This window comes from Gopherus flavomarginatus, chromosome 2 (assembly GCF_025201925.1).
Source record: "Gopherus flavomarginatus isolate rGopFla2 chromosome 2, rGopFla2.mat.asm, whole genome shotgun sequence".
In the NCBI taxonomy this organism is placed as follows: domain Eukaryota; kingdom Metazoa; phylum Chordata; order Testudines; family Testudinidae; genus Gopherus; species Gopherus flavomarginatus.
The window spans coordinates 228,071,155-228,096,304 of record NC_066618.1 but is presented as its reverse complement, the minus strand read 5'-3'; the positions used below and the strand labels follow the sequence as shown (position 1 = coordinate 228,096,304).

At 41.8% G+C, this 25,150-nt stretch overlaps 1 protein-coding gene across 11 annotated transcripts in view; it reads left to right on the top strand.

Moving 5' to 3' along the window:
- PCMTD1 (protein-L-isoaspartate (D-aspartate) O-methyltransferase domain containing 1) overlaps positions 1–25,150 on the top strand; it is an 85,769-nt gene that overhangs the window by 25,195 nt on the left and 35,424 nt on the right. For 4 of the 11 annotated variants that reach the window (XM_050942032.1, XR_007772791.1, XR_007772790.1 and 1 more), the window contains 2 exons: positions 21,926–22,090; positions 23,454–23,884. The exons of 3 other annotated variants lie outside the window; for them this stretch is intronic. In XM_050942032.1, coding sequence (XP_050797989.1) covers positions 23,578–23,884 — 307 coding nt within the window. In that variant the 5' untranslated portion in view covers positions 21,926–22,090; positions 23,454–23,577. Of the gene's footprint in view, positions 1–3,349; positions 3,436–4,082; positions 4,182–8,990; positions 9,240–21,925; positions 22,091–23,453; positions 23,885–25,150 lie in introns of those variants that run through there. 4 more of the 11 variants (XM_050942033.1, XM_050942037.1, XM_050942035.1 and 1 more) reach the window with 2 other exon arrangements.

Here is a 25,150-nt window from a genome sequence, read left to right as displayed (position 1 = left end):
TCTGGCCAACACTACTTAAGATGCACAGTGGGGCCTATCCTTTAGTAATAGAGTTCTGTATTACAGCACCAAAAATAATCAGTAAATGCCTGACAGAGCTGATAGAGTTCACTGTCAGCAAGAACCCATGTCCCAGAAGACAGATTCTGGTCTCCAGTTGACAGCAAACTACCTAAAATGAAATCAAATGACAGAGTGTACATGTTTGTTAGTCCTTGGTAACATTTTCGCATATATATTTGTGATGCTGCTTACCAGATTACGTTACAAATGTGGCTGAGGTCCATATGCTCCCAGTCCAGACATCTTGTGAATAAGAGTTAGTCCTGCCTCAGGTACTGCAAGAGAGCTTACTTGGTGGCTTGATCCAATGAATGTACAAAAAGGGGTTCCTTAATCTACCCTATGCCAAAGGTTTATCACAGTCTCCTCAGGGACAGGCTGGGATGCATACCTGAACCATATGCAGATGCAAGGAACATGCTGTCAGGATGACCTAGAACTGCCAGTGAGTCTTCTGGAGCTGAGAGCCATCATACTGTCCTCTGTAGCATTTCCTTCCTGTTCTGCAGAACTCTACAGTGCAAATCCTGACAGACACGTCCAAAATGCATTATATGAACAAGCCAAGAGGCACTTGGTTGTCACCTTTCTACCAAGAAGCCATCAAGCTTTGAATGTGATGTCATCAACATGGGATAACCCTGTTGTTTCTATACCTCCCAAGGGTCAGCAATGATGTATGGTCATCAGCCATAAATTGTCACTGAGGAAGTCTGTGATAAGGCCAATATTTTATCAGTGGGGGCTCCCATAATAGAAACCTCTTCACCATGGAAGAGGGGGACAGTGGACTGACATTCACAACATGTCCCTTGTAAATATACCTAGTTTCAGCTTGTCTGTGGTCTAAAAATACCAGATGATCCATCTAGCATTTCTAATTTGAGGATTACCACAAATCTTGGCCAACTGGTCAAACAAGTTCCAGATGGTGATTTTTCTAGTAATAGATCTATCACTTAAGGTCCTCCAGCTGAATGTTGAAGGATTGTCTGCTGCCAAGTGGGACCTTATTAGTATTCTGGCAGGAATGAAATTGTCTAGAATTATGCCAAGTTGGTTAGTATGTGCAATGGCTCTGTTTTTGAGAAATTGCCATTTCTTTGTGCACATTGGTGATACAAGAAGTGCTTGGAGGCACCAGAAGAACAACCTCCCGCAAGGATCATTATCTCCAACATTATTGAACTTATATTCAAATAACCTATCATATACCAGGTCTTGCAAGTTTGTTTATGTAGAGGACATATGCATCAGCAGTCAGTCACACTCCTTTGACATACTTGAGAGTGTCCTGAATGCAGATCGGGTAGCTATGTCCGATTATTGTCATCGGTGGTGCCTGGTACCAAGTGGAAGTTAGACTGTGTTAAGTGTTTTCCACTTACATCCACTTAAGAGAGCTGAATATAGTTCTTAATGGTCAGCAAATAAAGCATGATTCACACCCAGTATATCTGGGCATCACATTGGATAGAACTCTCAGATATCATGCCTGTGTTAGAAAGACGGCAACTAAGGTCAAAGCACACATTAACTTCCTTGGAAAACTGGCCAGAATGACATGGGGTGCCAACACCCAAACGCTACAAACTTCAGCCTTGGCACTGTGTTATTCAGAGGTGGAGTATTGTATTCCAGGATGGGATCACTTGTTTCACACAAAGATGATCGACATACAACTTAATTCCATCATGCGTATTATTTTAGGCACACTTAAATCTACTCCTCTACCATGGTTACAGATTCTCTGCTAAATTACTCTGCCCAGTGTTCGCAGAAAGGAAAGCGTTCCACCAAGGATTCTCAAAACTACAATACCTGCATGAGGAAATAAGGAAACAGATCAACAGAGCCAGACGTGTACCCAGAAGCCTCCTACTGCAAGACAAACCCAAGAAAGAAACTAACAGGACTCCACTGGCCATCACATACAGCCCCCAGCTAAAACCTCTCCAACGCATCATCAAGGATCTACAACCCATCCTGGACAATGATCCCACACTTTCACAGGCCTTGGGTGGCAGGCCAGTCCTTGCCCACAGACAACCTGCCAACCTGAAACATATTCTCACCAGTAACTGCACACCGCACCATAATAACTCTAGCTCAGGAACCAATCCATGCAACAAACTTCGATGTCAACTCTGCCCACATATCTACACCAGCGACACCATCACAGGACCTAACCAGATCAGCCACACCATCACTGGTTCTTTCACCTGTACATCCACCAATGTAATATATGCCATCATATGCCAGCAATGCCCCTCTGCTATGTACATCGGCCAAACTGGACAGTCTCTACGGAAAAGGATAAATGGACACAAATCAGACATTAGGAATGGCAATATACAAAAACCTGTAGGAGAGCACTTCAACCTCCCTGGCCACACTATAGCAGACCTTAAGGTGGCCATCCTGCAGCAAAAAAACTTCAGGACCAGACTTCAAAGAGAAACTGCTGAGTTTCAGTTCATCTGCAAATTTGACACTATCAGCTCAGGATTGAACAAAGACTGTGAATGGCTTGCCGACTACAGAACCAGTTTCTCCTCTCTTGGTTTTCACACCTCAACTGCTAGAACAGGGCCTCATCCTCCTTGATTGAACTGACCTCGTTATCTCTAGCTTGCTTGCTAGCATATATATACCTGCCCCTTGAAATTTCCACTACATGCATCTGAGGAAGTGGGTATTCACCCACAAAAGCTCATGCTTCAAAACGTCTGTTAGTCTATAAGGTGCCACAGGATTCTTTGCTGCTTTTACAGAAAGGAAAGCGTAGCAAAGCTCGTGACAAAATTGCCCACACCTACCATTAATTAAAGATTTGTTTTATCTACCTGATGGTTGTCTGCCCTCACATTGCCCATTGTGGATAAATTTACTGAGTGAGGGATTTACAGTAGAGAATGTGTGGCAAACTTCATGGTCTGCAGAGAAAGTGACAAATTATCTTGTCTCGGACCCCACTCAAAGTCAACCCGGGTTTGTTTTACCGTGAATGCAATGGAGCCTTCTGAACTGGTTTCGTACCGGACGTGGAATGTGTGCTGCAGTGGAATTTTGGGGACGTTTTATAGACAGTCCATTATGTCAACATGGGCACCCACAAACCATGCCACACCTTGTTGAGGACTACAAAATTACTCAAATTCCTGGAGGTCTTCATGCCTTGAATATCAATAAGATCACTGTGGCTTGGCTTGATTGGATTGCATGTGCCAAATAAATAAACCACAGAGAGCAACATTAAATGCCTGAAATTCTTTTCCAGAAAGAGTGTGAGCCAAGGCCAATTGCCAGAAGCCTTTCTCCTTCTGTGGTCTCCAGGACTCCTATATGCGACTGCCAGCTCTCATCCCCAAGGTAAAATCCAAGATCAAACTGGGCAAGGTTACAATAATCCTGATAGTCCCTTACTGGTTGGTATAGTTTTGGCTGTCATGTGTATTGCAGGTGGCCTCTTGTGCACCTCTCAACATGCCCGCATATAATAGCTCAGAACCAAGGTCACGTGCTACACCTAGAACCACAGTCATTACATCTGATGGCATGGAAGTTGGTTGAATGCTACTGACAGAGACTGCTCCTTACACTTTCAGGAAATTCTCTTACAAAGCAGAAAAACCTTCCATTCAGAAAACTTAGTCTCAAAAAATTTTTTTTTTTTTTTTTAAGTAGGTAGCCCAATACAATCTGGCCACAGTAGAGACCCTGATACCAAAGATCCTCAACTACATGCTGTGCCTGAAACATACTGGACTATCATTTAACTCTCTCAAGGTTCATCTTGCAGCAGTATTGGTGTGTCACACGCTGGTACAGTCGTACTGTGTTCTTACATCCCATGTTATAAAAATTCAAGAGCCTACTTAATTCGTACTTACTGGTTAGAGACCATGTAGGACCTCAATATGGTCTGAAAACTCAGAGTCTTTGTTTTGAGCCACTGTCTGTTTGCTTGGTATACCACTTGACCATCAAGACGGTCTTTCTGTTTGCTGTCATTTCAGCATGGAGAGTCAGTGAGCTCCAAGCTCTGGACAGACTGTTACACATCCTTCCTTAAAGACAAGGTAGCATTGGGACCAAACCCCAAGTTCATCTCGAAGGTAGTGTTGGAATTCCATTGCAACCAATATGTTACCTTGCCCTGCTTTTTCCTGAAGCCTGCACTTAACACCCAGAGCAGAGCTACATACGCTGGGCATGTTATAATTCTAAGCCTTTCAAGCTGTCTTCCACTCTTCTTCATAGATATATCCCGCCCATGAAAAGGCCAAGCCATCTTGTCTCAGATAATCTTAGTGATCAGAGAGTGCATTTCCACCTGGTATCAGATGGCTGGTGACCATCTCTCTCTGCCTTGATGGAAGTGTGCCTTGATGTTCAGAGGCAGCATTTTCTGCCTGTCTCAGGACTGTGCCAGTCTGAGATTTCAAGGCTACAATGTGGCACAACCCACTGACTTGTGTTAAATATTATGCCCTTCACATAGTAGGCAAGTTAGATGCCAAGTTCAGGTTAGTACTTCAATCACTATTTGATAAAGGTGAAACTCCTCACTCCCACTACCAAGGGAGGGTACTGCTTGCCATTCACTTACCGTGGGATCCATACTGACTACATCACAAAGAACCAGAGTTACTGTTGGGTAAATAACCATTCTGTCCCCTACACTATCTTCTCTTCATCTGTATTCTTAGATTTCTATGTAATGGATGCCAGTATTCTGTCTGCTGTAATAAGTAATTCAGTATCCTCTCTGTCAAGGAGGACAAGCACTCTAGAGTACCTATTTTCTTTTAAAGTTAACACTTACTAATGCTAATGTCTTGAATGTATCCTTTTGTTTCAATGGAGATGTCTGGAAGTGCATAGTTTTAGACTCTTTTTCTCAGCATTTAGAACTGCAAGCATTGAAATCACTGTTACACAGTACATCAGATGAGAAATTGTTTAAAGAATACAGCATTTTTCCTGAAGCTTAGAGAGTTGAACTACCCAAACTTTAATTTTGGATAATAAGATAGTGTTGTTTTTTTTTTTTAAATGCATCCAGAACTGATTGTTATAGATAGAAAAACCAAGAAAGTAATAAGCTGCTTATATAAGGTTCCCCTGAGGGAGCCCTTGTGAGTTACTGTGTTGTAAAATGTGCATGTAAGTTCTCCATGACAGGAAATATATCTCCACATCAACTCCACCTGAAAATGACAAGGTATACAACATATGGAAGGCATGTGGGCCAAACACCACCTTCAGCATTCAACTTATTCTACGTGTGGCAGGGAAGGGAGGAGTGGAATTTCAGACAAGAAAAATAAACCTAGTTTGACAGGAAACAGTTACTTGGAAAGGTGTCGGTGCCAATTCTAGCTCGAAGAAAATAACTTCAGTACTCTGTGCAGGCAGTCAGGCAAATGATTCAACAGTTTCCTCTGTCCAGTTCCCATAGATAAATGAAACACCTCAATAAGGGAATTGCAAACAACTGCTACATAGAAGACATAAAAGAGGTCCACAATTCAACCCATAGTCTAGAAGTACTCTTTGATTCCTCATTTATGCTTAGCTCAGTGAGAAATCCTACCTGACGTTCTTCTGACAATTATATTGATCAAGCTTAAGCCCCAGTTCTGCAAACTAATCTGCCCGGGCGTGCACTTACACCTGCATGTTGTCCCTTACGCCATGTGGAGCCCAACTGACTTCAGTGGGTGTGCTTGATCAGACACTCTGGGTGCAGAGAACTCCAAGCGGATATAAAAGTCCATACACACTGATTAGTTTTAACATCAGTGGGCTGTATGTGAGCACGGGAGTCTGCCGTGCTGTACTACAGTATCTAGTACCTTCCAGTAGTGCATTAAATAATCTGACTAGGCATCTGTCACATGTTTATTTCTCATCCTCTCCCAAGAGGGAGAAGTATGTGCAATGGAGTGTCTTATTTTGGTAATGTCTTTTTTTTTCTTTTTTAATATGAATATACATGTTTCTAGGAGTATGTTACTCCTGATGGAATTCTGGGCCTAAAATACTGTGTGCAGAATTTTTAAAATTCTGTATATTTTATTTGTCAAAATAACACTATATAATCACTCCATTTTCAATTATTTTGGTAATTTATTTCAGAATATGTCAGCAAGTATGTAACAATACAGACAACAAAAAAGAATCAGGAAATGGTTTTGGGCAAATAGATTCCTTACTAGGTATATTAGTACCGCTATATGGCTCCATGTAGTAGATGGCAATGGTATTATTTCCATGTATGTCAAGCACAGAAGACTTTCAGGGTATATCTACACAGCAAAGAAACACCCATGGCTGGCCCATGCCAGACAACTCAGTCACATGGGGCTCAGACTGTGGGGCTGTTTCATTGCTATGCAGACTTCCAGGCTCAGAGTAGAGCTGGAGCTCTGGGACCCTTCCACCCTGAATGGTACTAGAGTCTGGGCTCCAGCCCTGGTCCACAGCGATGAAACAGCCCTGCCGCCCAAGCCCAAGTTGGCTGGTGTTGGCCAGCCGCGGGTTTTTCTTTGCTATGTAGACATACTCTAAAGGGCAGCACATCCTTAGGAGTGAAATTATGCCATGATCTGGCACACCACTTAAATATGTGCATGAAGTTCAGCCTCTGAATATCCCCATTGAAACTAATGATTTGCCAGATTGGGGCCTTAGTGAATAGCATAGCTAAGTAGTACTCAGAACGTCACTGTACAGTCAGTGTACCAGAATTGAAACTGTTCCAGACAATAGATTAGAAGCGCAATGGGAGTGGATGCTCCAGCATGGCAGTGGGGAACACAGGCCACTGGTTGCACAGAAGTGGGAGATCACACTCCAAACCCCCTCTCCTAGGGACAAAACGTAAGGGCAGGGCCTGCCCTAGAAACACCCTGAAGCCCTGCCCCTCTATGCTGGGCACACCACGATAACAAGTACGCATGTCTAGCCATGCTGCCTGATCCAGGTGTGGAGCAAGCTGGCTCAGCCCAGCAGGATCCAAGTGTGTGGGTGATCCAGGTATGGAGTGAGAGTGTACTGTGTGGGGCAGTCAGGATGAAGGTGCCTCGAGAGGGGGAACTTTATGCACAGGAGCTCATTGGGGAGTTCTGGGTGCAGGCGGTAGGGCCGGCTATAGGCCGATTGGCCCGATTCCCCTGAATCGGGTCCCGGGCCGGCACCTAAGAGGGCCCCGGGTCAGCGCCTTTTTAATTTTTTACTCACCCAGTGGCACTCGGGGGGTCTTTGGCAGCATTTTGGTGGCGGGCCCTTCACTTCTTCAGTGGCTTTTCGGCAATGGGTCCTTGAGTGCCGCGGAAGACCGAGAGCGAATGAAGGACCCACTGCTGAAGTGCTGCCACAGACCCACAGCACTTCCAGGTGAGTACAAATCACGCCTCGCACTCATTAAAGCCGGCTCTGCCAGGAGGAATGAGACTATTCCAGAGGTCCCAGGTGAAGGTGGTTGGGGCTCAGCAGGGTGAAGGGATGGCATTTGGCAGGGGGGTCTGGGTGCAGGGGCCCAGCAGGGATTCAGGTGCTGGGAGAAATGGGGCTTGGTGGGGTGGGGATCTGGGTGAAGCTTGTTGAGGTTCTGTGGAGTGGAGCTCGGCAGGGTCCAGTAGAGGGTCAGTTGGAGGTGGTTGGGAGGTGGGGGTCCAGATGCAGGGCGTGGGGCTTGGTCAGGGAGTCTGGGGGTGGGAGGGAGCTCCTTGCACAGTGACCCCCTCCCACTGCAGCTGGGGAGCGATGGGGGCAGGAAGCAGGAGGGTTGCAGAGCTTCTTGTAGCTAGGGGAGGGTGGGTCTGACCCAGCCTCAGGAATGGCCTAGGCAGGGGAAGAGGAAGTCCCATTTCCCTCCCGCGCCCCCCCATCCCCAGCCCACCTGGGACTAGCAGCTCAAGCCGTGCGCAAGTTGGGATACATTGGCTGGAATGTCCCTAACCCTGCCCGTCCCTGGCTCTGGGTGCATTGCAAGAGGGACAGAGTCTCGCATGCATGCCCTGCATTGCCCCTCAAAGCAGTGATATATATCTTTTCCTGGCTGCTGACAGCACCCGAACCAGATGTGCACCTGCTCAAGACCACTGCCCAGGAGATGCCCATGAATCAGTTATTCTGCAGAGAAAGAGTAAAATCTGAAGGGGACATTAATTCTGTGGTTGCACTGTGGCACAGAATTCCCCCAGGAGTAGTATGTTGGAGATGGCAAAGTCAAAGAAATGAACTTACACCCAGAACAGAAAGCAAGGAGGTTTATGATGATCTTAGGCCTTGGGTTAGTTCTTAGGCCTTGGCCCCAGTGAATGGTCTGTCTCCTGTGCAAATGAATTTTACTCTTATTGAATATTCCATTGTGCCAGAGGAGTATAGTTATCAACCACTATCTTTGTCCTGGAGCTTTAGATAGCCTACTCCCAGGTCATAGAATCATAGAACTGAAAGCGACCTTGAGAAGTCATCTAGTCCAGTCCCCTAAGTATTATCTAGACCATCCTTGACAGGTGTTTGTCTAATCTGCTCTTAAAAAATCTCCAATCATGGAGATTCCACAACCTCCCTTGGCAATTTATTCCCATGCTTAACCACGCTGACAGGAAGTTTTTGCTAATATCCAACCTAAACCTTCCTTGCTGCAATTTAAACCCATTGCTTCTTGTCCTATCCCCAGTGGTTAAGAAGAACAATTTTTCTCCGTCCTCCTTGTAACAGCCTTTTATGTACTCAAGCCTTTTATGTACTTGAAAACTATTATTATGTCTCGTTTCAGTCTTCTCTTTTTCCAGACTAAACAGACCCATATTTTTCAATCTTCCCATGTTTTCTAGACCTTTAATCATTTTTGTTGCTCTTCTCTGACTTTCTCCAATTTGTCCAAATCTTTCCTGAAATGTGGCACCCAGAACTGGACACAGTACTCCAGTTGAGGTCTAATCAGCGCAGAGTAGAGCGGAAGAATTACTTCTCATGTCTTGCTTACAACACTCCTGCTAATATGTCCCAGAAAGATGTTCACTTTGAAGATAAGGACTGAGACATTGAACATAATTTGAAATTCTGTGTGAAGCCAGTGAGTGTACAGAGCGGACGAAGGCTGGCTGGACTGTACATGAAGGATTTCCCACATCTTGAGTAGCAGTATGTGAGTGAAGGTACTTAGCATAATCAGTTCTAACTTCTTTGTCATCTAATAAAGAACGGTGTTTATTATCTAAAATAACAAAGTAAATAACATTAGTGGAGTGTCTCTCACTTTTGGAGAATGCAGTAGTGTTGCAAGTAGTGTGTCTTTTGGGGTGTGTGCAAAGGAGTCTTCGTAAATGTGGTATTTTCATTTTATTTATGTGGAAGTGGTAAGCTTGAATCAGTAGTGTACATGCACCGTTAAAATGATGCAAGCCCTAAATGAATAAACATAACAGTTAGAAACTTGAACTGTGTTATGTTCTCTGTCATTCATAGTCTATTTTCTATGTATTATAGCACCTTTTTTTTTAACTTCTCATGTGTCTGAACATCCTGAACATAATTAAGCCATCCGTTAATTAAACTGCATTGAGTGTGCCTAAATTATTTGATTTTGTTTAAATCATTCCCAGTTACTTTATCCAAATATTGGTAAAAATGCACATTTTACAAATCTACTCCACGTATAGTAAAACATGTAATTGGGAATGAGCCCTCTTATGAATGCTGTGGTTTACTTTGCCATTCACAAAAACATAGTTTCTCCATAAAAGGTATGGCTGATGCCATTAATTATAAATTAGTTCTTTTGCTATAAGGATGTTCTGTAAATGTTTCTTTTATTGCAGGTTGGCTTTTTTGGTGAGCAGAATGTGTCCCTACTTAGATAATTATTTGTATTTCTTCTTCTTCTTCTTAGAAGATATCACACAGGACTTTCTCACTCTTGGGTTTTGTACTTTGAGCATGAGGCAGATCACTACAACATATACCACCAATGTCCACTCAGTGCTTAGAACATTCCAGCTAGTTTCTGAATTCTAGCTAACAACAGCTCCTAACAAAAGTCAGTGAGAAGATAAACTTTTCATGAAATGAGCATCTTAAAATACCCAAGGGGATGCAAACAATAAAATCAGAGAAACTGATAAACATCCTTAAAAACATCTTTCCAAACTCGAAAGAGTGATCAGTAGTTGAGTAACTATCTTGTCTTATAGCTGCAAAGAAACTAATTATAGATAAGCTAATCATCTTTCTCTTCTTTAAAGAGTACTATATTTCTGCAGCATTCTCATCAGGGCAGAGTGATTAAGGGATGTCTCAAAATAACAATAAAGGCAGAGCCCCAAAACAGGCTAATGTCTAACAAGAATGAAATATATATCCTAACAAGGAACACGAATGGGAAAATATATATATATTTTCAAAATTTGGTCAACTTGAATCAGGAATATGCTAAAAAAACCAAATACTTTAAGGGTGGGGGGAAACAGTTTAGAGGTAGGGGTTCTCTGCTTTGGAAGACTGACTGAGACATCAGAGGCATTTCTCCCTGAAAGCCAAATACAAGTATTCATGCATGTAGATAGAACCATGAGTCTGCCTTCTATTTGTCCAATACAGAAATATTCCTAACACTTGCAGCTGAAAGATGCTTTGGATAGTGTGAGCAGTATGTTATCTTCCAATTGGAGGCTTGCCAGCCCATAAAAGTAAGAGATGCATTCAGGCAGCTGTGTAAATCTAGTCTAATGAGGTTCATGTCACAGAATAGGCTATACCTTTAATGTCAAACATAAGGTAAATTATTCTGAATACCTATGGTAGTGGCAAGTGGTTTTTTTGTTTAAGTGGTTGACTAGTATAGTGTTACTAGTCACTAAACTATTACAGCTGTTACATTAAAAAAGTGAGATTTTAAATGTAAACTGCAAACCTTCTGCACTATCCTTATTGATCAGATTAGTTACAAGTCCATTCGACCTGTGAAAACATTTTTTATATAGCATCAGAGGGGTAGCCGTGTTAGGTTGGATCTGTAAAAAGCATCAAAGAGTCCTGTGGCACCTTATAGACTAACAGATGTATTGGAACATAAGCTTTCGTGGGTGAATACCCACTTCGTCAGACACATGTAAGGGAAATTTCCAGAGACTGGTATAAATATGCAGCCCAGAATCAATCTGGAGATAACGAGGTTAGTTCAGTCAGGGAGGATGAGGCCCTCTTCTAGCAGTTGAGGTGTGAACACCAAGGGAGGAGAAACTGCTTTTATAGTGGGCTAGTCATTCACAGTCTTTGTTTAATCCTGATCTGATGGTGTCAAATTTGCAAATGAACTGAAGTACTAAATAAGTATAAAAATATCAAGCGTAGGAACATAAATGGAAAATGAGTGTAAAAGCCCTCTATTTTGTTGTAGTATTTGTGTCAACTGAATGTGCCAGTAAATGGTGAGTGTGATTTCGTCTGCACCTCTTAAAGGTGAAACTTTGAACTCTCAGCTCAGGAGAAAGGGGGGTGGAGGTCCTAAGTGGTTTTAAGTAACCATCTGTGCCCTCCTGATCCTCAGTTGTTTTGGGTGCTGGAGAGGCCCCTGCTGTAACTTAAACCTGGGTGCATGTAAATTGTGGCAGCTTTCCTAGGCTGGTTTATGGGTCACATTCTGCCCAGAATCTATGCTGTGCTGTATGCTGTCTCTGCCTCTGATGTGCCCCTGTGTCAAGTGTTGTGAGGGGGTCCTCACAGGGCAGCTATACAGTTGTCTTCTACTGTGTCTGCGCTGCACAGAATCCTTTTGCACCTGGAACTGGAGCTTTGAGTCCTTTTTATGCTGTTCAGCCTTTTTACCCAGCCTCAAAGGGGTGGAGGAGATGATAATATCCTACGTCGTCTTTAATATCAGAGTATAGATGATTATCATAGCCTGTGTAGGAGTTAGCCTTGAAATAAAGTATTCTTTCCTTTCCCCGACCCCATGGAGTGAGTTGACAAGAAAAATATAAAATAAATGGTGAAGGGATCAGCTATTCCAGAACACTTGCCACTTTTATTGTTTTGGGTTGCTGTTTAGAGACTAAACATATCAGTAAAATGACTGACCAAAGTTCTGGCCAGAGATAAGAGACAGCAGCAGGCCTCTTGTCCTGATTAGCTTGAAAATATCACTGATCAGAGAAGGACAGAATGGCTGCTTCTCCTTCCTTCTGGTCCTGCTACTTTGCTAAATTTTTCTCTAACTTTAAATTACTTTAAATGACTCTAAATGTAATTTTTCCTCCAGCTACAGATTTTAATCTGTACAGTTGAGGTAAGAGTTCTTATGGCTTGGTATGAGCTTTCTTCAAAATGCAATATGGGCACAACTGTTTTGGTGAAGGAAGTGAGAGGGGAGGCAGGTTGTCATTTTTAGCTTCCAGTTGGCTATGTTTGTCAATCAGTGCAGCAGGATGTTTAGGACCAGATTTATACCTGTGCTTGGGATGAGACCAGTGCAAAGACACAAGGCCTCTTACACTAATGGTATTTCCCAGTGAGAGCTTATGCTTTCCGTACAGCTGCTCAATACCATTGCACCTTGCTCGAAGGAGACTGGAGTAGGGACAAATTTCTATCTATAGGTGTAGTAGCTGGTCTGCAGGGCTGAAAGCAGATTGTGCTTTTTTTTTTTTTTAGTTTTCTGTAGCAAAAGTCCAAAATAAAAGGGGGGTGTTGTGGATAGTGCCCAATAGGAGATATTTGGTATTGATTAGAATTAAAGAAACATTTGAATTAAATATATAAAAGGTACCCTGCAAAAGGAAAGTTATTGAGAGTGCCTTTTTTTATATAAATATGCCTGAAGTGTTCCCTTCTTCTCATGCCATAAAGGGTCCTCTGCTCGTTTTTCACATTAGATACTCAGATCCTATCTAGTCAGGAAAAGATGATGATGATGATGATGATGAATGGACAACTGGTGAAATGATATCACAAGAGTCATGACTGAAAGCTTGAACAAGTGATGGAGGTGTTGTACTTGTCCATGTATATGGCTGCATATTTTGCTGGGCATGGGTAAGCCATCAAAATGTGCTTTTTACCCCTGGTCCTAGGAAGGCACATTTTGATGGGCTCCCCATCCCTATCAACACGGGCTTCTTAAGATCTGTCCTCTTCCCCACCCCATCACGCCCCCCAACCTATGTCATGCAGTAAGTATTCATATTATGTCTGGACTCCCATGTTTTAGATAAAAGAGCTTGAGATTCTGGATGAAATGGTTTCACTTCCATCTACCTTAATTCCAATCTCACATAATTACAGAATCCTTGACTGATTCAGTGTACTTTGGAAAGTGAATCACTTGCCAAAACCAAGAGTTAAGGGCAGGGGCCTCACTGAGACTTTGGTTTCCCAGTGCACTTGCTCAGTTGGTATGTTCAAAAAAGGTTATACATTCTCAATAGCAAAAAGAGCCCATTTTGACATGATGGGAATGCTCTTCTGCTGCTTAGATTTTTAGGAACTCTGGACTTTCTAACAAGCAGAAACAGGGACTGTTCACTTGACATGGATGGGGTTTCTCTGCCAGTCACAATTCTGGCGACGTTTCTCTGGCTTACGAAACCATCTACTGGCAAGCTAGACAGAAGCAAGTAAAGGCTTAACTGTCACCCGAGCAGTTGCACAATGTATGTGGAGTTTGCACTTGGAAGACTGAAGGACATATCGCCATGTCTGATGACAAGCCTGTATCTCAGTGAGCAAAAGATTGCCAAAGATGTCACTGAATATTGTGCATTGCATAATATTTGAGTCCTTATTGCCGAGGTGGACAGTCTGTGCTGAATTCAAGCAGCCTGAAAGTAGGCTGGCTTAACAGTGCCGCTGTAGTGCAGTTTGCTTGAGGGAAACTTTAAAAGTTTACTTTGAGAGCAGGTAGGAGCTTGACAGTGTTTTTATGTGATCATTAGTGCAGTAACTGGTGGTATATTGTATTTACACTTTGCTCAAACCTGTGGTGTGTGATTGATTTTGTTTCGGGGGAGGTGGGGCGGAATAATATACATGTAAACATAGAAAGGAAAAATCAAATGCACAATTATAAAATGGGGAATAATTGGCTAGGTGTTAGTACTACTAAATAAAGATCTGGCAGTTATAGTGAATTACAAATTGAATACGAGTCAACAGTGTGATGCAGTTGTGAAAAAGGCTAATATCATTCTGGGGTATATTGGAGTGTGATAGGTAAGACACAGGAGGCAATTGTCCTGTTTTATTTGGCACTGGTGAGGCCTCAGCTGGAGTACTGTGTCCAATTTTGGGTGTCACGCTTTAGGAAAGGTGTGGATAAATTAAGAACATACGAATGGCCCTACTGGGTCAGACCAGTCCTGTCTACCAACAGTGGCCAATGCCAGGTGCCCTTGGGGAAACGAACAGAACAGGTAATCCTCAAGTGGTCCATCCCCTGTCACTCATTCCCAGCTTCTAGCAAACAAAGGATAGGGACACTATTCCTGCCCATCCCGGCTAATAGCTATTGATTGACCTATCCTCCATGAATTTACCTGTTGTTTTTTTTAACTCTGTTATGGTCTTGGCCTTTGCAGAATCCTCTGGCAAGGAGTTCTACAGGCTGACTGTGCATTGTGTATAGAAATACTTCCTTTTATTTGTTTTAAACCTGCTGCCTATTAATTGAAGAGAGTCCAAAGGAGAGCAACAGAAATAAGAAATTTAGAAAACCTGACCTATAAGTAAAGGTTAAAAAAATGGGCATATTTAGACAAGTAAAGAAGACTGAGGGGGGACTGGATAACAATCTTCAAATATGTCAAGGGCCGTTATAAAGGGGATGGTGATCAATTGTTCTCCATGTCCATTGGAGGAAGGACAAGAAGTACTTGGCTTAACCTGCAGCAAGGGAGATCTAGGTTAGATATTAAGAAGAAACTTCTAGCCTTAAGAGTAGATAGTCTGATGTAGGCTTCCAAGGGAGGTTGTGGAATCCCCATCTCTGGGGGTTTTTAAGAACAGACTGGAAAACAACTGTCAGGGATGGTCTAGGTTTACTTGGTCCTGCCTCAGCACAGGGGGCTGGACTGGATGACCTCTCAGGATGCCTTCCAGCCCTACTCTTCTGGAAGTTCAAGTTCAAAGAACGTTTTATTGATGTATGGAAGGCTGACAATGAATGTATCAGAACATTAATAAAATAACTACTGGTGTATTTTTAGATTGAAGAAAGGTGTGTGTGTGTATGTTAGTGTTACTGACCTCTAAATACTCCTGTGATGCTAGTAGACCAAGGCTACAGGTGTCAACTCAGCACTGACAGATTCATGGCAGGAAACCAGACCAGCCCACCTGTAGGTTAGTAATGTTTAAGATAGGTGTTAGACTTGAAAGGATGTGTTTAAACTGTATGAAATCCTTTTAAGTTGCTGCATGTATTAATCTTACTTGTGATGTCTGTATCCCATGTTCTAGGGTAATATGTAAGTGTTGCTTTATAAGTATAAAAATGTCTGCTCTGAACTTGTGAATGCATGCAAAAAGAATGGTTCCCCTGCCCATCACATACTATTCCCTGCCCACAGATGGGCCATTCTGAAACATCACAACACATAGACTGGGTCAGTGGCCCCCATAGATCATTGAAGGTGCTACATGCAAGAAAGCTTGTGCTGTTAGCTTGAATTCTGGAAGAAGGAAATAAAGAGGACCTGACAGGAAAATTCTTCATCTCTTTTCTGTTTGGACTCTCACAGTCCTGGTGCTAGGAAATAAAAGTAGAGATCCCCATGGTCAACCTGAGTTAGCCCTAAAAGACATTCAGTGCTGACAAGTTACCTCTGTTACCTTTTGGAACCATAGACTGTAGCACATTTGTTGCCTGCTTTAACTTTTAATTAACTCTCTCTCATTTCTTTTTCCTAGTTAATAAATCCTTATTTAGTTTACTATGGGACTGGCTACAAGTGTTTGTTTTTGGTATGAGATCTGAGGTACAGATTGACTTGGGGTAAGTGACTGGTCTTTTGGGACTGGGAGCAACCTGAATATTTTGTTATCTTTGGTATAAGTGACCATTTATCACTAAGTCCAGCTTGCCTGAGTGGCAAGATACAGGAGTGCCTAAGGGGACTGTCTGTGACTCAATGGCAAGACTACTACAGTGCTTCAGGAGTTAACATGTGTTCCTGGGTTGGTGAAATCTATAGAACATACCATCAGTTTGGGGTGTCTGCCATGCTTTTTGCCAGTCTACCTTGAAGTTGGCACTCTTGGTCATGAGTCATTCTAGACAGTAACAACTCCATTAAATTTTTTAATTGAGGTATGGAAGTCTTTCTGGCTATATAAATTATTTTCTAGTACTACTGTAATGTCAGAAATCACAAAACTTTCATAAACATAAACTTTCAAGCAATGTGTACTTTATTAACAACACTACATGCCAGTCTCAAGAGTCAGCAACTTACAGATGACTTTGACTTTACTAGTGACACACACCATTACTATGTGCAAAAAGTACAGCATACAGACTCGACACCAGTGCATCACAAATGACAGTACGTGTAATCAAAACGATTGTGTTATTTGAGCTCTTGTCTGCTGGAGTAGAGTGCAGTGGGAACTGATGAGTGGACGGTTGGTGGCTAAAGGAAGGGGCTAGAGGATATGATCCCTCCCAGAAACGCATATTGTCCATTCTTAGGAGTCGGTAGAACTACTACGGTGGTGTCCTTGGTGCCCCCTGGTCAAAAACTTGTTCAAACAGTTGGGTAGATGTAGCATGTATTTCTGTGCATCTCCATCCTTCCTCTTCTCTAGCAACTGCTTGCATCTCTCATGTTTTGTTTGGAGTCCTGCACAACCTTGGAGAACTTGTCCTCATTTGAGCACTTTGTTTCATCTCTGATTGCAAACAGTTGTTCTGAAATTGTTAGTGGGATATTCCCCAATGAGATTGCTAATCATGAAATAGAGAGCAATTGTTAGGTTGGGTAGTGGTGGTGCTGGCAGCCCATGATATCTGTTGCAGCTACTCAGAATTTTCCACCGCATACAGTAATTAAGTACTGGTGAACAGTGTTTGCAGCCATACTGGGGAGAAAGCATTTGCCGAGATATTCTGCCTTTTCATCAGCTTTTTCTTGCCAGTTAACATACAAGGTATGCATTTGCTAAGTGTATGGCTATATCTGCCTACATTATGGTTCATTAATTATCACTTGCATCTTCAAGAGTCTCTCTCCCAGGAATGAAATATGTGTCAGCCGGAGCCATTTAAACTGTGTCTGGGGATCCAGCTGGGTACTGAGCAGTTCCTGGTTTTCAGCCAACTTGCAGTATTCTGGGTTATTGCCATCTTCCTGCCTGATGCTAAATGCCTCACCTCATTCATCGCTGTAGTGGGTGGGGCGGTGCTGCCTTTTTCTTTTCCTCTCCAGGACATGAAGTGTTCTCATTGGTGACGTGGAGAGGTGGCAGGTGTCCTGCTGAGTGTAGCATCTAGTTTATTACAAAAAAGTACTAATAATGTGTTGATGCCAGAGCTAGTATTGTTCTCCTTTGCTTTCTGGTACTTTTGTCTCCACTCTTTTTTCTTTGCGTGGAATTGACTTGGAACCTAAGGCCCATTTGACTTTCAATGAGTCTTATGTTCCTAAATGCCCAAGCCACTTTTGAGATTGGAACTTCGGCACGTTTGAAGATGTTATTCGATACCTTGTTCTGGAAAGTACTGGAACTAACTTGATCACAGGTATTAAAATCAAAACTGAAAGGGCATGAATAGATTGCAGTGGGTGTCAGTTGTTATGCAATCCAATCAGCTTAATGTTCTGAAAGGTTTGTGAAGCTGTGCATGTAACAAATCCACTGGGCATTAAGAATCTTATTAGGAGAATTCAAATAGTTTTACTTATTGAATTTGGAAGGTAAATTTTCACAAATGAGTATTTAAATTGAACGTGCAATTTGCAGTTCTCCAATAATGAATGCATTTTCCCCAGTATATTCAACCATTTGGAACATGTGTTCCTGAACATTTTGTCACTATTTTGTAGATTCTTTTTTGACAGTTCTGCAATTCTTAAAGTACATATATCACTGTTAGAGGGCAAGCTGCACTTTAGATCTCTTTAGTTTCTCTTAGTGCAACCTGTCATCAGAGAGGTGCACTCATCTTCACCCTTCTCAGATGGAGCTATGCAGTCCTACCACCAGGACCGGCTCCAGGGTTTTTGTCGCCTCAAGCAGCGCACACACACACAAAATTACTATCAGCTCTACTGCCGCCACTTCAGTCTTCGACAGCAATTCGGCGGCTGGTCCTTCACTCCGAGAGGGACCGGGGGACGTACTGCCCCTCTCCGTTGGCCGCCCCAAGCACCTGCTTGCTGGGCTGGTGCCTGGAGCCGGCCTTGCCTACTACTACCATGCTGCACTCCCCACCCCCAGTTTACCAACTGTGATAACATGACAGATCCACTTGTGCTTAGCACCTGTAAGCCCTTTTTTTCCAGGAATCTGAGCAGTGGCTCATTAAAATGACTCAGAAACAAGTTCTTCAAAACAAAGTATTATTCACCCAAAGGTATGTAGCAAGCAGAGAAAAGGGATAAACCCAGCGCCTGGGTCTTACCAAAATGTTATTCCTTTGCAAGTTTTAATTGCGAGGAAAGAATATAGACATCCCTACCCTTGAGCTGGGAGAAACAAACACCTCTGCAGAACTCTCTCGGAGAGACTCACTTCCAGTTGCAGCTACCCATTTGCCCCCTTTCCTCTCTTTCAGTCAGGGTCTTTAACCTGAAGCCCAGCAGCTGGCCATTTACCAATTAATAGTCCCCCCCCCATCATTCCATTAAAGACCTTTGGTATTCTTTCTGGGGGTACCTTATCTTTGTCATTGTTTTGATTTGTTTTCTGTGTGTATACCCCTATCAGCTTCCTTTGATTTAACTCCAAGCAGGTAAATTGAGGTGCATATATTTATAAAATATACAGATGCCTCCCTCATTCTCCATAACATTCAATATTTGTTATTTGCAATGTATTTGTATTGTGTATTACTGTATTTGTTACGTTCATTTTGGACACACAAGGCCCATCATCTGGCGGCAACGCAGCAAAACAAAAGATGATGGAAGGACCAAAATGCCCGTATTGATTTTTCTGCTCACATTCAAGTCCAGAGAGGACCATACTACTTAAAGTTATACAAGATGTACAAAATATTTGTCCTTGAGTTACTTTCAATGCTTAAAACATTATCTGAGACAAAACATTGTATAGGTAAAGAGTCAAAGGACTTAAATATAAATTTATGAAGACAAGTTATTACCACTGAATTGTGTATAGCTCTGTACCCTAAAAGATGAGAATACTATATCATCATACAACAGCAAATTGGAGCCTTTGTCTTTAAGAGCAAAATGGTGATTATTGATTCAGATTAAGGTTTTTACGTTGCTAAGTGAAACCATTCTTAGAGTTACAGAACTCTTTCATACAGTGATAATGGGGCTAAGGTTGGGAGCATTTTAATTCTTGAAATTCCTGATATTTGTATATTTAAATTCCAAACATTAATGATGCCCCAAAGTAGTTTTTGTATCAGTGTAATATTTCTGCATCAGTCTCCTCATTCTGTTTGCTTTTCTTGTCACAGAATTCAGTAGTTCTGCTATTTTATGGACATTTTTAAAGATATATAACAGGTTCTCTCTTAAAATACCTCACTCCAGCAATAGTGTTGCACTGGTCACTTCAGTAAATCTAACGTTAAGGGCCAGATTTTCAGTCAGTTGTAAGGTTGTACAATTGTGTATACCTGCAATTTGTAACCTTGCAAATTCCCGACGACTTAGATCACACAAATAGGAATGCATAAACTAGGGATTTGAATAGATATATATGAGAGAGTATTCTAAAATAGGCCGAAACCTCACTGGGATCTATGATCCTGGCTGCAAGTGCCAGTTGGAATGTGTCTAAGTAGTTAGTAGTAAAATAGCCCCTGGTATGCTTTTTGTGAATGAAGTCTTATATATTCTGTTAGAATGCATTCAAGCCATACAAGGCAAAATGCCCATACTTGCTTGGCACACATTAATTAGCAGATAATTGGTGCCAGGCGAATTTCTGCTAACATTTTATTCACTAATTTTTTAAAATACAAATGTGCAAATTAAATGTTTTGGTTTATATGTGTGTACGATTGTCAATCTAGTGATTGGAGTGATACAAATATTTGTAGTTTTTTTGGCCCTCTAGTGGCTAACATGAAAAGTTCTATCACCTGAGCTCCCAAGTGTACAGGAACTCCTCACTTAAAGTCATCCTGGTTAATGTTGTTACATTGCTGATCAATTAGAGAACATGCTTGTTTAAACTTGTACAGTGCTCCCTTATAATGTCATTTGGCAGTCACCTGCTTTGTCCACTGCTTGCAGAAAGAGCAGCCCATTGGAGGTAGCTGGTGGGGGCTTAGAACCAGGGTGGACCAGCAGCCCCCTTATCAGCTCCCCGCTCCCTTAAGTTCCCTGTGGGCAGCTGCCCAGCAGGCTATCAGTTGTCGGCAGTTCAGCTGTCCTTCCCCCCCCCCCCTGCAATGTGCTGCTCCTGCCCTCTGCCTTGGAGCTGCTCCTGGGAGCCTCCTGCTTGCTGTGCAGGGGGAGGGGCAAACAGAGGCACTAATATCAGAGTGTCCCCCTCACCCCTGCTCCTGCCCGCTGCTTACCCCATTTCCATAGAGCCGGGGGGAGACCACAACAGGGATCAGGATGAAGGGAGCATGCTGGCGGGCAGCTACTGTCTCAACTTCCTGGTCTACTTAAAAAGGCAATCTACTTAGAGTGGCTCAGCATACTGAAAGGGGCAATGCGCACCCCTCTCTCTCTCTCTCTCTCTCTCTCTCTCACACACACACACACACACACACACACACACACACACACACAAACACACACACACAAAATCTTTTGTCTGGTAAAAAAAAAATTTCCTTGGAACCTAATCCCCCATATTTACATTAATTCTTATGGAGAGATTGGATTCGCTTAACATCATTTCGCTTAAAGTCACATTTTTCAAGACCATAACTACAACGTTAAGTGAGGAGTTACTGGATTGGATTTTGTGGAACTTTCCATATTTGAGTAGAATTGGGCTGGTAATTCTTCTGCATTGCCAGCGCAGATAATATTCTGCATGTGTGTATATGAGAGAGGGGCTCCATCCATATAAGAAGCCTAGGTGGAGGTCTGTGGCATATGTGACAACTTTCTGCCATATCCTTGGGTGACCTTATTGAATAAAGTTTAAGTGCCTTTGGGATCCATTGTATGAAGTCAATGGTGACTGTGTTCTACTCCTTGGGGTCAGGCTGCCACAGCCCCTCCAGGAAACAAAATAGTGGATGGTGGTAAAGATTATAATACCTCCCAGAAAGATACCACCTCCTCCCAGTAAGGCTCACATATATTAGTTCAAACTGGATTGTTCAGAGACCAAGAGACAAAGGCAAGTTTTTTGGATAAGTAGCCTGAGTTTACACTGTCTTGGGGCTCTTCTTCTTGAGCTAACAGATTTACAGGACTTTCTCTCCCAGGGATGTTGCAACCCTGGAGAAAGAATTGGAATGACTTTCGCCCGCTTGAGCCCCATAATGCTGCATAGTCTCTTGTGAGCTTTTAGCATGCGTATAGAAATGTTTGTTGGGTTTTTACATATATTTTCTCTGTAATGCTTTTTATCGGAAGAATAAAAGCGCTTGCTTAGAAAGAGCCATGTGGTAACTTGTAACTGCTAGTAACACACTAGTCATAGCTCTTGAAGAGACTGCAAAGTACACTTGCTGGCCTTTTAGGCAGACTGGCTTGCTGGAGATATCACCGTAGATGGCAGAGGACTGTGCAGCCTTCACACCCCTCTTCAGAAAGGAGTGGAACAAAGGCCCCTAGCCAAAGACAGGTGATGGCTGGAAACTTGAAAGCGGGAACTCATGGAATAGACCATGAACGGGGAAATACAGGTGCAGTTACTGTGAAACTAATACTGTCCACTAAACTTTGAGCCAGGAACTGTGATTTCTGTTCTTATCTCTGTTGACTGACTGACTCATTATATAGTTCTGTGCACTGCATAACCCTTATTGACCAAGAGCTCATATCAAACCCTAGGAGACAATCACGTATTGGATTTTTAAAAGGCTGCTTTGGGGAATAGGACCCAGATCTTTCAGACATACCTCAACTTATCTGCTCAGCCACCGTGCCTTTCAGAATTAATATAATTCTGTGGGTTTTTTTAAGCTGTCTCTAACCACTAAACCACAGTCTTCTCCCAACACCAAAGATAGGACCCAGGATTCCTTATTGCCAATATTCTACTGCTATCTAGTTAATGCGTAACTCACTGCCAGATTGTGTCCAGATATCTTTCAGACAGCGAGTGTGAAAAATTGGGACGAGGGTGGAGGGTAATAGGCGCCTATATAAGAAAAAGACCCAAAAATTGGGACTGTCCCTATAAAATTGGGACATCTGGTCACCCTGTTTTTCAGTGACTGGTCCAATTAGTCATTACTCCTGTGATTGGCAGAAAAAGGTTGCCCCTTCCCTCCCTTTTTTGTTGCTGCTTGATGCAGTAAGAATGTTTGAGAAAGGTGTATTTCCTAAAAAATGCCCCATTTCCCTGTAGCTGACAAACTTAATCATAGAATTTTACCAGTATGTGAGTCTGAGCAGAATTTTATTCCAGCTCATGCATCATTATCCAAACTGTTACGACATCTGGAGTCAGTGTGATGTTTAACCACTAATGATGCAAACCACAAAGAACATAGCTTAACTTTGTTGATTTGGATTATATAGGTTGAAAATGAACAAAAACCCCAGGCATAACTTTTTCTCTTTTAGGAAAGGAACACTTATTTGTCCAATATTAGGCAGGATTTTCAAAAGTACCTGGGTGATTTAGAAGCATGAGTTCCACTGAAAGTTATGTAGATGCTATTGAAAAATCCCACTCTGTGTATTTTGAAAGCTTTTTTTGTAGATGCTCAAAATCCATGGGGATAGATTCAGTGCAAGAGCTTAAACAGAGTAGAACATGGTGAATATTCAGACCTGACAATTATGGGGTGAGGGAGAATCTTTGTACGTGTAGACTAAGTAAATTGAATCTGGAAGACAAAGATTTAGGCATGTAATACTACCGTCACTTTTTTAATACTTCGTTAATTTTCCAGTGAAGTCGAACTACACTTCAAACCAGTAGCTTGACTGTTCTTCCCATTGCTACCCCTTTTGTTATGTGATCTCTGTATTAATTAGTTGATGCTGCCTTTTTTCCCTGTGAAATTCAAAACAAGTAAACTTTTTTTTTTCTCCCAGGATTCATTTGTGATGTTCTGATGTGCTGTTGAAAGGAAAAGAACAGAGTCTGTTACACACTGACACTTCAAAACGCTCCTGCAAATGTATTTTCAAACTCATTGAATTATCATAGAAATTCATCATGGGAGGAGCTGTGAGTGCTGGGGAAGACAATGATGATTTAATTGATAACTTGAAAGAAGCTCAGTATATTCGCACTGAGAGAGTGGAGCAAGCCTTCAGAGCAATTGACCGTGGTGATTATTATCTAGAAGGATACAGGGACAATGCTTATAAAGACTTGGCTTGGAAGCATGGAAATATACACTTATCAGCACCTTGCATTTATTCTGAAGTCATGGAGGCATTGAAACTTCAACCAGGATTATCTTTTCTGAATCTGGGTAGCGGAACCGGATATTTGAGTACAATGGTGGGATTAATATTAGGTAATTTCCTTTTTATTTTAAACATATATGAAATGTTGGTTACTGAATACACATTCTTAGATTAATATGTCAGCATTTTTGCCAGGGTTTTGTGATTTAATGTGTTATAGTTTTAAGTAATATAAAAAAAGCATAGAGTTAGGAATTTGGAATATGCTTTCAGAATATTGTGAAATATTTAAGAGCTGCTAGCTAATTCTTAGAAAAACTGGTATTGAAAAACATTTTTTAAGAATTGCATTTTAATGAAAACAATATTTTTGCTGCTTACACCTCAGCCACAGATTAATCTTCTGTAGTCACCTGAAGCTGCAAGCCTCTTTGACACCACCAGAATTACCACAGAAGTCAAATGTTGAGTCACAAAGAATATTATGATTTTCAACAGGGAGTATGGAAACAATTTTTTCTAAATTTTTCTGCAGTTTTTAAGTTCACTAAAGACTCTTAAAGATTGTTGCTCACATAGAAGGCAAGAAATGTATATGCTTAGGACACAAAGTAAGCTGCTCTTCACAAAATAACCTAGATTAAATAACAGCATTAGTTTACTATTCATCCTCTCAACTGTACTTAAATAAGGCTGTGCTGCCAGCTGAAAAGAGAATGTGATATGTCATTTCATTTTAAAACTATACCTTAGCAGAAAATTTACATTAAAATGTATTTGTTTTCAAAATGAAAGAAACTAAGATCCAGTTCTGATTTTTGTAAGAATCCTCAGGTGTTTTCTACCTATTGTAATAAATTTGCATTACACAACAGAATTTCATTTATTTTGGTAGTGGGATACAAGTGTGACAGCCACATTTTTTCTTCCACTAAATAAATATTTGCATCTCTCAGTATTGTTTTCTAGTTAAGGAAGCACCACTTTCACTGCTACAACAATCTCACAAAATGTGTACTTTTTCCAGAATATGGAGTTCTTGAAGTCTTGGATTATTCATTTTTACAAATAGAGATAATGGAGAGCAGAAAACCATTAAGGGAAGCAGATACTATTCTGAATGGAAGGAGAATATGTGACAGATTTAATCTGTCAATTCACTTCCTCGAGGTGTAGGATTCCTTCCAGTTTAATGTAAACAAAAGTCAGAACTGATTCAGTGCTCCCTCTTGTGGAAACCGAGAATCGTTTCCTTACCCAATATGATATAGTAAGCAGTAATGCTTCTGGTGAAATATTCATTCATAGGTATAAACTCAAAATTCCAGTACATGCTGTTAAAAGAATTATAGTATTTCACTTTGTTCATAGACTCT